At 50.6% G+C, this 11,380-nt stretch overlaps 1 protein-coding gene across 1 annotated transcript; it reads right to left on the bottom strand.

The window, feature by feature from the left end:
• Window positions 1-514: 514 nt before the first annotated feature.
• LOC149314088 (protein NYNRIN-like) lies at window positions 515-4,057 on the bottom strand. Its single transcript, XM_089523061.1, has one exon. It carries the CDS (start codon window positions 4,055-4,057, stop codon window positions 515-517), a length of 3,543 nt encoding a protein of 1,180 aa, XP_089379187.1.
• Between the last annotated feature and the right edge of the window lie 7,323 nt (window positions 4,058-11,380).

Here is an 11,380-nt window from a genome sequence, read left to right as displayed (position 1 = left end):
TCAAGTTTTGGCACAGGAAGAGCCTAGTCTTCCACGTCCATGTAGGACGACACTGGTTGTCTAAGGTAAGGGTGGTGTAAAACGAGGCAGGGGCTCTGCTAAGTGGGGGGTCAAATCGGTGTCTGTTCCAGAATCCTGGGGTAAGGGGGAGGCGTCCTGCATCAGCCTCTACCCATACGTGTCCCTGCGGACCAAACATGATAACTTCGGATTTTACTGTCTGCATCTCCGTGAAGTAGATTCTAGTTTTGATTTTGAGGGGGAGTTTTTTGTCATACCAGAGGCGGGCTTCATCCATAGCATCTAGGACATTGTAAATTCCCTCGTAGGGTAGCGCCCAGTGGCAATCTGCCTCTATGTTGAATTCCCACGTTGTGTCGAATTGGGTGGGGTAGATGTGGGATGCCATGTCTCTGTCTAGCCATATAAGGATCCACAGGGCCCAAATATGGAGCACCATCTCGTATCCCTGTAGGGAAACAGAGACGGGTTGTGAGTGACGGCTTTCTACTTCCTAGCCTCCGTCCTCACACAGGAAAGTTTCAGACAGGTTTACTAGGGGGAGCTCGGGCCACCCCTGGACGGGCCTCATCGGGGTGGGATCCCCTTTCCATTCCTTCAACTGAGATGAGTGGAAATATTTAAATCTGTCTCCCTGTTTGCTGGGGATCGTTACTCTGTACACCGCTGGCGAAATGCGCTCGGTGATTCTTACAGGACCAACCCATTTGGCTGAGAGGGCATGTTTATGTTGAGAGAAGTTTCGGTACATGACCAGCTGTCCTGGGTCCCACTGCTGGGGGTTGCGTACCCACCCTAGTTTGCGATCCATGGACTGCATATTTTTCCCCAGGTTTGTGGCCACTTGTCGGTGGATGTGGCTCAAGCTCTGTAGGAGAGTCCTGATCCACTCGTGGTTCAGTAGAACCGGTTCTAATTCGGCGGGCAGGGTGGTGTTTAACCAAAAGGACTCAGGCATGACCATTTTCCTCCCGGTCATCACCTGATGTGGCGTGAAGCCATGGGATGCCACCGTGCCTCGGAAGGCCATGAGGATTATGGGGAGTTTTGCGTCCCAATCTTTCCCGGAGGCCTTCACCACTTTGCGTAGCGCCTCCTTCAGGGTCCTATTAGTGCGTTCGACCCCCCCTGAGCTTTGCGGGTGGTACGGAATATGGAACTTCTGCCGGATGCCCAGGGCTCGGCAAAGCTCTTTCATAACCTCCCCGGTGAAGTGGGGTCCACAATCATGGTCTATCTCCCGCACCATCCCAAACCGGGATAGAACCTGTGTGAATAGTATCTTGGCTGTGGTTGCCGCAGTGTTGTCTCTAGTGGGGAAGGCTTCCACCCATTTACTAAAGGGGTCGATGATGGTAAGGCAGTATTTGTTGTGCCTGGCTGTGGTGGGTAAGGGGCCTATGAAATCTATCTGGAGTCGGGCCCAAGGGCCATTAATGCGTTGGTGCCTCATGGCAGCCTTGGGACCACTGGGATCCGCGTTAACCATGGCACAGGCCAGGCAGTTGTCTACCCACTGGTCTACTTCTTCCCTCATTTTAGGCCACCATCCGGCTTCCCTTACTCTCTCGTAGGTGCCTTGCTTGCCTCGGTGCCCGATCTCATGTACGAATTGGATGAGATCCCCTCTGAGGTCTATGGGCACAATCCAGCTATAGGCTCCCTCGCTATCTACGGCCCACCACACTCCCTCTTTTTCCTTTATTTCGTACCGGTTTGAGGGGTCTCTGCCTTTTTGAATTAATTCCTGGATCTCCTTGTCTCCTTTCTGTAATTGGGCCAGGTCTAAGGTGGGGGGCATTAGCGGATTCTTGGGCTTGACATTGATAGGATGTAATGGGGTGGCGGTCTCCGGCAGTCGGGCCGCCTCCTTGGCTAGGGAATCGGCTTGATTATTCCACCGGGCCACCTCTTGTGCCCCTTTCTGGTGTCCCTTTACAAAAGAAACTTGGGTGTCTGCAGTGCGCTCTAGAATCAGCCTAGCTACTTGCTTCCAAATATCCGCGTGGGCTACGGGCTTATCATCATTTGTCCTCCATTCTCGGTTGAGCCACACCGGGAGCCAATCTAGGGCAGCATTAACAGACCACTGAGAGTCGGTGTAAATTGCAACAGGGACGTCATGGGGTTCAAAAGCTAGGACTGCCAGCAGTGCGGTAACTTCCGCGGCTTGGCTGGAGTGGGGGCGAACATTTCCCTGGAGGACATGCGAATCATTGGCTCGGATGGCCCCATACCCCGTGTAGCGGGTGCCTTCCAGGCAGTAGGAGGACCCATCACAGAACCAACAGTGGAACCCTTTGTCAAGAGCTACAGATAGGGGTTCTCCGGGGGTGACTGGCCAGGTGTGGTCAGCAATGGGTGGCAGTGGACATTCATGAACGGACCCCGTGACAATTAGCCCATAGGGGGCGGGGGGCTCGCTCGCTTGCCGTTGGTATCCCACGCCTCTCTTAACTAGCTCTAGAGTCCACTTAGCAATCCGGGCATTGTGGACCTGCCCGTCCTGGATCTTTCCGGACAAGATGTATTTTAAAGGGGTGTGGGGAGTTTGGACGATGACTCGGGCACCTCCTATGATGAATTCCCATTTTGTAAGGGCCCATACCAAAGCTAAGCAGGTTTTCTCGCACGGCCCGAACTTTACTTCTGTGGGGGTGAGGTTACGGGAGGCATAGGCAACTGCCCTCTGGGTACCGTTTCGGAGCTGAGAGAGTATTGCTCCCACATGGCCATCTAAGACGGCCAACTGGATGTAGAAAGGCTGACTAACATCGGGGTGTACTAAGGCGGGAGCCTTGGCCAAGTCTTGCTTTAAGGTGGCGAAGGCTTTTTCCTGTTCGGGTCCCCATTCCCAAGCGGCTCCTTTCTTTAAAAGGGCATATAGCGGCTTGGCTTTGGGGGCGAAAGCCTCAATGAATTCCCGGGAGAAGTTAAAGGTCCCTAACAGAGCTCTTAAAGAGGGCACATCCGTGGGTGCTGGGAGTTTTCCAATTGTTTCTACTCTCTGGGTGTCCGGGGTCCTACAATCTGTCTGTAGGTTAAGGCCTAAGTATTTTACATGAGTTTGCACCAGCTGGGCTTTGTCCCTATTTGCTTTGAACCCGGTCTCACGAATGAGGTCTAAAACCTCTCGGGTGACGTCTGCGGTTTTCTCTGGGGTGCTGGAGTGAACCAAAATGTCGTCCACGTAGGACAGTACATGGGCCCGAGAAGAGGGACGCAGCTTAGTCCACATCTTCACAACATGGGCATGGCAAATGCTAGGGCTGGAGTGAAATCCTTGTGGGCACCTTTTAAAGCACATCTGGGCCCCTCTGAATTCAAAGGCGAATTTGTAATAGCAGCTCTCATGGAGCGGGATTGAATGAAAGGCATTGGCCAGATCAATCACACTGTAGTATTTTGCCCCGGCAGCAATGGCTGCCAAAATCTCGTTGTATTTTGCCACTACGGGGGCCACCGGAGGGGTGACCGCATTGAGGGCTCTAAAGTCTACGGTCATTCTCCAAGTGACGCCGTCGGCCTTTAACACGGGCCACAGTGGGGCATTGCACACAGATTGCATGGGCAGGATTACATCCCACTTGAGAAGGCCCTCTATGGTTTTTGCAATGCCTTCTTCTGCTTCCCGAGGATATCTGTACTGTTTCTGGGGAGGGGGGTCTTTCCCTTCGATGAGGACACAGGCTCCTTTAACGGTGCCACACTCCATCTTGTCTGTGATCCAGACCTCGGGGAACTCTTGGACCCATGGGTCTGTGGCTATGGGGGAAAGGGTCATTGGGGCTTTAAGGGCGGCACATCTGTGGATGGCTGAGATCTGGAGTGGCCCCTCTTCAAGCTGCCAGAGGAAGCCGTTGGCTAGGTCTAAGGTTAGCTTGTGGCGCTTAAGGAATCCTATTCCTAAAATCCCATCGTCCTCTCTTTGGTTCTCACAGGCCTTAATGTGGTCTAGGATGGGCCCGATCCGTAAAGGGATATCCTTCCAAATGGTGGCATGCTGCCGGCCCTTCCCGTATCCCATTAGCTCCATGCTTGCGGGAGTTTTAGCTCCGGCCATGGCCAAGTCCGGATGCATGGTATTTACTGCGGCTCCGGAGTCTACTAAGAGCTGCGCCGGGATCACTGGGTCCTGCCCTACTTCGGCTTTGACTAGAGGGCGCCCCCAGAGATCGGGCGTGAGCTTGGCTATTATTTGAGGGCATGGCAGCGGTTTTGGGGAGTCGGGTGAAGGAGTAGGTGCATTGTTTATGGAGACATTTGCTATGGGCGCAACCGGGGCAGGCTTTCGGTTGGGCTTTATGGGCCCGGTGCGTTTTGGCTTGGCAGGCAGGGGCTGAGCCCGAGGGATCCTAGGTCCTGCCTCAGATCCTGTGGTCTTAAGGGATCCCGGGCTGTCCTAATCTGAATTCCCTCTCTGTGGAGGGGCTTGCTGGTGAAGCTCTTCTGTTCGTTTTATTAAGATAGCTACCAGCTCGTCATTGGGGACATTGTCTATGTCTTTTCGAGGCACCCCCATTTTCAACAGTCGCTTCCACAGGGTGTTCCTCGTGATTTGGGAAATCGTCCCCCCCATTTCTCCTCGGGCTTGATCCCTCTGGGTCGGGGGCCCTCGGTACTCCTTCCGGTAGTACTCAGGCTTCCCGCCCTGGGGAGGGTTCCCTGGCCTGTGATCTCCCTGCTGCGGTGAGTGGGGGCCATTGTTGCGGTAGGTCACCGCATGGATTGGCTCTCCTTCCCTGCCTCCCTTTCGGCTCCCTGTCCGAGGGGGTCTGTTTCCTCCCATATTCAACTCCCTTTCTGCCTTTACGCTCCAAAACATTCGGGACACTGCACTAATATTCTCCATGAATTGGGCCCAACTGGTGGTGTGTAGTTTCAGGGACGCGGGGCCTAAGTAGGTCTTTGCCGTTACGTGCAGACCTTCATACACTTCGGCGATGAAGTCGCGGTTATCGAGGATTGGCTGACCCTCGGCGTTGAGGTGCACCTCTCCGGCTAGGATGGCTAAGATCTTTTTCCTAGCTACGTATGCGTCAGGGGCTTCATCCTCAGACTGTTTTTCTAGTTGGTATTTGGTGCGCAGTAGTGTTCCTGGCCACAGGACACTTGCCACCTTGGTCATCCATTCACTGATCTCGACATTGGCCAGATCTATAGTGATGGCTGCGGTTTCAAAGGCTCCTATGTATGCGGGGTCCAGACACATGCGGGCCACTTGTGTCAGGTACTGGCCTTTGGCTTTGGGGTACGAAATGTATGCACTGGTCATCCATTGCACCCCGGTTTGGGCATTTAGCTTTCCCAAATGCTCGGCTATGGCTCGGACTTCGGTCAGGGACCATGAGACAGTCTCTACTACCGTTTTGGTCACCGTTCCGTCATCCTCTGTTTCCCTTGTCTCTACCATCCTGCGGGTTTTCACTGGCTCTACAGGCGCTGGTGGGTCTGGGGTGTTTGGGCCTGAAGGCCGGGAGGTCAGAATGTCCTCCTTCCCGCTCCCTTCCCACTGGGGATTGTAGGGCGGCGGAATTTCGGCTTCTAGGGGAACGTGTCGGGATTCCTCTTCCCAATCCACTGCCTCCAAATACTGAGGGCTTACGGTGGACACCACTGAGTGTTGGAGGTCCAAAGCTGCCTTGAGCTCCCTAATCTGTTTTTCACATGCGGTGTGATCTGCTTTTGGGTTTCCTGCCAATTTGCGGGCCAGCACATAGTCTGCGGCTTGCTTTGCCTGCTTAAGTTTCCCTTCTAGGTCTGTGATGTACTGTTTAAGCAGCTCGACTTCGGCCTGTGATTGCTCGAGCTGGCGGACTGCCTCTTCTCTGGCCCTGAGGTGCACCACATTCTCGGCTGCCTTTTCCTTCGCCTGAGCTACTGCCTCTTCTACCTGGCTCTGCCTCATTTCCTCAGTGGCTGCTAGTCTCTGGTACGCATTGACGGCTTCGTGGGCTAGCCCCCAGATTCCCCACGAGGCCCACCGATCCTTTTCTGCCTTGGACACTCTCCTGAGTCCCTTCCTCTCTGTCTTAGCATTATATACCCTCAGCAGAGTGGCAAAGGGGTCCTCCGTGAGGAAACCCTCGGCCTTCCAGGGATTAGGTCCCTTGCTGAGGATCCACCTCTGTAGGCGATCCTGCGGCTCCTCCGCTTTCACTAGCCTATCTGCCTCCTTCTGCACTTGTTCCATTGCGGAGTCGGGGCTGGGGGAACTTTGGAACCTCTGCACCAGGCTTCCAACAAATCCCTGTCTCCAGCGGGTATGGGAACCTTCACTTACGGTCTCCCACTGACTCGTGCCCTACGTCCGGCTCTCTTGCTCCAAGAGCCGCTGTTCTGGGATCCTCCCTGAGGCCTCCACAGAACCCTCAACTGAAGCTCTGGGTCAGGGCTGCCACCCAATTCACGCGAGGGCCCGGCGCTGCTGCAGCGAGCGACTTAAGGGTTATCCTCCGTTTAGACCCGGCTAGGAGTCAATGAGGCTGCCACCTCACTTTCACTAGGGAGTTCGGGTGCTGCTATCCCACTCTGCGTGGCCCGACCAACGGCACTCCAACTTGGGCCCCTAGCTAGACTTCTACCTGAGCTTCCTTCCCTGGGACCTCGACGAGGCTCCCGCAATTGGCACTCTCCTAGAGCTGCCTTTCCCTCTCTTGAACCCGGGTTTTGGGCCTCCGGACCAGGACGTCTCCTGCCTTTGCCTACCTCACCCGTCAAGGGGGATTTGAACTGTTGGGGTGATCCTAAGTTTTATACGGGGTTTGGATTTGGGCTGGGGACAGACTGCACCTCTGCTTCCCCCCCCACGATAGTGAAAAATAAAAATAGGGCGTCGGGCTGCCTACTCCGACAAACACGCCCAAGGGTGATTAGGGCCCACCACTGGACGGCGTACCGGAGCCAATGAGCAGGACACCTAACCAAAGAGGTGAAACGGGATTAGCCAACCCAAGATAGTCCTTTGCCCTTATGGCCAAGCGCACAAGAACACACTCACACACACATTCAAGGCTCAGGAAGGTAGGTTGGAATTGTGGAAAAGATGTTTAGGCTCTGCTAATGGTATACTCACCAAGATGTAGTCTTCCTCCGGGAAGCGAATGGGATGTGGGATAGTGAGACAAGTCTGCTCCGCAACCTGGGTTTGAGCAGAAATGCCGGCTACCAGATCAGAGGTCTGACTGACGTGGAGTAAGTAGACCTTTGGGATGGCGCGCTGAGCAGCCAAAGTTGGGACCTTTTAAGGGCGAAATCTCGCCTGAGGGCAGAGAGTTTTGGGGATTGGAACAAAGGCGTTTAATTGCTTTCTTTCACCTGGATGTCTGGATCTGATAATATCGATGACTTAAGTTGTTCGGACAACAGACTTGAGGAGGGGGTGATAGCTTCAGGAAAGGCAAACATTCCTCTCCTTCTTACTCAAGATAATCCCTTCATGCGACTTCCCAGACCTTCTAAGATGTAAATGGGGCTTCTCTCCTCAGGGGAGGGGCACATGTCCTCTCGCTTTGCCAGTGATGGCGGACAGGCTTGTAGTCTGGTCAGGGGTCATCCAAGGGTTATCATTGATTCCAAAATTTATATGAAGCAGCATGGGTAACAGTTAATATGCATGGTTGATATTCCATTGTGCAACTGCACTGTGCAATGGACAGAGGCAGTGCCAAGGGGCAATGCACATTTGCATGCTACTCTGTGCACTTTATTATGCTACTCCATGCACAACTGTTCCACATGTGCAACTCTGTTTATGCCACCATCAGCTAGACACAATCATTGCACATTCTCAAAAAACAAACAAACAAAAAAACAGTCCACAAATGTAGTGCAACTTATACCTAAGTATGTCACTAATAAGATGCTGGCCATAAAGTATTTTAACCTATAATGCATGATCTATAATGGAATGGAATGAGATTGTAAAGAGGTAAATATGGTAGAGTAGTACATTTTTGTCTGTTCCCTTTGGTCATTGGGAGCTCCATTTGGTGGATCCTAGAATCATAGAGTTGGAAGAGACCGCAAGGGCCATTCAGTCCAAACCCCAGCCATGTAGGAAATCTAAATCAAAGTATCCCTGACAAATGGTCATCCATCCTCTGTTTAAAGACCTCTAAGGAAGGAGACTCTACTACACTCCAAGGGAGTGTGTTACACTGATGAACAGCCCTTACTGTCAGGAAGTTCCTCTGAACGTTGAGGTGGAATCTCTTTTCCTGTAACTTGCAACCATTGTTCTGGGTCCTAGTCTCTGGAGCAGCAGAGAACAGGCTAGCTCCCTCTTCAATATGACATCCCTTCAAGTATTTAAACATGGCTATCATATCACCTCTTAACCTTCTCTTCTCCAGGCTAAACATCTCCAGCTCCCTAAGTCGATCCTCATAGGGCATGGCCCTTCACCATTTTAGTTGCCCTCCTCTGGACACGCTCCAGTTTCTCAACGTCCTTTTTAAATTGTAGTGCCCAGAACTTGACATAATATTCCAGGTGGGGCCTGACCAGAGCAAAATAGAGTGACACTATTACTTCCCTTGATCTAGATACTATACTTCTATTGATGTAGCCTAAAATTGCATTGACCTTGTTAGCTGTCGCATCGCACTGTTGACTCATGTTCAGCTTGTGGTCTACTTGGACTCCTAGATCCCTTTCACATGTAGTTTCATTCAGCCAGGTGTCCCCCATCCTATATCTGTGAATTTCATTTTTCCGCCCTAAGTGCAGTACCTTACATTTCTTAGTGCTGAAGTTCATTTTGTTAGCTTTGGCCCAGCTTTCTAATCTATTCAGGTCATTTTGAATTTTGATCCTGTCCTTTGGGGTATTAGCTAGTTCTCCTAGTTTTGTGTCATCTGCAAATTTGATAGGTATGCCCCCAATTCTGTCATCCAAGTCATTGATAACGATGTTGAATAGCACTGAGCCCAGGACAGACCCCTGTGGGACCCCACTGGTCACTTCTCTCCAGGATGAAAAGGAGCCATTGCTGAGCACCCTTTGGGTTCGGCCGGTCAACCAATTACAAATCCATGTAACAGTTACTTTGTTTAGCCCACATTTCACTAGCTTGTTTGCAAGAATGTCATGGGGAACCCTGTCAAAGACCTAGTGAAATCAAGATATAATATATCCACAGCATTCTCTTCATCTAACAAGCTGGTAATTTTTATCAAAAAAAGAGATTAGATTTGTCTGGCATGACTTGTTTCTCTGAAACCCATGATGACTTTTTGCGATCCTCATCTGCCTAGATTAATGTGGCAGCTACTCAAATTAAATTCACAGATAGTTGTTGCTCGAGTTGTTCAGCAGCCATGCAGTATACACATGGGCTTGCCTGGTGCCAAATTGTCAGTGCCACTCTCTGTTCCACTGGAATATGTTCCAGCATAACACTGTGATCCTTCTGGAGAGTTCAATAAAGTACCTCCACAGTCTTTAAGAAGGTACCCCAGGTCATCTTGACATGCGTCAGTCATGCTAATCAATGCAACACAACCCAACAAACAGCTCCCACTAATGTTTATAAGATGGGTAAATCCAAAAGCAGCATAAAATTGTTGGCCAATGGAATACAGGTCCATGGAACGACACAGATGTGTCCACACACAGCGTTGCAAACTTTGTAAAACAGACAAAATAGCCAAGGTAAACTGCTCTGGTCTGCAGAGACCCATGGTGCTCCAAGATGCACATAGGAAACAACAAGGCTTTAGAGTGCAGACAACACCAGAAAACTCAATTTGTAACAACATTCAACTTCCATCGTTGTCTCTGTATTTGTAGGTGTGGCCATGTCCCCCAAATGCAACATTGTGAAGTTTGTTCACCTGTTCCACCACTGCCACCACATGTGAAGGCCGACTCTTGTACTACTGTTATGCCATCAGATATGGGAATCTTCTAGATGCCCTTGTGGTCCCTGTGCAAGACTTTATTTGTCTAATCCCCACACCTGACACTACCACCTGTGAACCACCCACTGCCACTACAAACAGTATGTGATTGAACTGCCTTATGTAGTGTTCTTAGAGGCACAAATGCATAATATGAAAATGATTTGTTACACAGAATTTCAATGTAAAGTTAGAGGATACTTATTTAACACATCTAACTCCTGACTGACCCTAACAAAATAAATCCCATCTCTCACTCCTAATCTTAACTGACCAGATTCTACTAAACTCTGCCCCTGACCCCGATTAACTCTCCTCTCCTCTCTAACTCATAGTCCTTTGACAGACTCATCTCAATCTCTCTCTTTCTCTCTTTCTAACATATCATTCAACTTACTATATTTATACCACACAGATTAGCATACTTCACCTTAACTTCTCCAATAAACACAACATTTCCATCCAAAAGTCCGTCTTAAAGAAGGTATCCCAGATTGTCTTGATGTTTTGTTGTTGTTCTTAACTGCTCTCGACTCGGACCCAACTCACTGAGACCCCATGGATGAAAACCCTCCAAGCCCTTTTATCCTCCACTGCTCTGCTTAGGGTCTGGTAGATTCAGGCCTGTGATCTCCCTAATTGAGTCTAGCCATCCGGCATGTCACAGATGAAAATTAGGATGTGTGTGGCCAAGCAAAATGAGAGTGTGGTCAAGATGGCTAGCTAGAATAGGATGCAGCAGTTTGCTTTTGTGTGAGCCTGCTGGGAAGGGCAAGACTTTGCCTCCCTTTCCTTTTCCTCTTGATGAAATAATTAAGTGCAAACTACTTTTGTAATTTGAATTCACTTACAGTAAGGTGAAGAGAAAGGGAGGAAATAGGAGAAGAGGGAAACTGAAGACATTTTAAAAACAGCTGAAAAAGAGGGCTGGCAGAAGGTTAACCAAGGGACCAGAGCTCTCTGACAGACCAGGCTGAATATCTCACCAAACTACAAATCCTAGGACTCTATAGGATAGTCATGGCAGTTAAAGTGGTGCCAAACTGCTTTAATTCTGGAATGTGGACACACCCCAGGATTGTCTGAGACAAATCGGGAGAATCAGAGGCTATGGAAACATGTGTGCATATATGTGTGTCTGTATGTGTGTATATACATGTGTGTGTTTGTATGCTATGTATATGTGTGTGTGTCTGTGTGTGTATAGGTCAGTGGATGCCTGTGAAAAGGTGACTGATTGTAACTGCCATCCGCCGGCCTGAGAGGGAGTTCACCAGGCAGGCCCAGCTCCATCAGGGCTAGCCTGGAAGAAGGAAGAGCCCTCCCTCCAATCCATCTGCCTTGGTCCAGGCCTCAGAGGGAGAGAAGATCCACTGGACCTCATCCCCTTTCCCTCCACCATTCCCTTCTCCTTTTGTTTCGTGTCTTTTAGATTGTAAGCCTGAGGGCAGGGAACT

The sequence above is a fragment of the Sceloporus occidentalis genome, unplaced genomic scaffold (assembly GCF_023333645.1).
Source record: "Sceloporus occidentalis isolate IW3139 unplaced genomic scaffold, rSceOcc1.0.p SCAF_4, whole genome shotgun sequence".
NCBI classification, from domain to species: Eukaryota; Metazoa; Chordata; class Lepidosauria; order Squamata; family Phrynosomatidae; genus Sceloporus; species Sceloporus occidentalis.
This window is presented reverse-complemented; position numbering and strand designations above follow the sequence as displayed.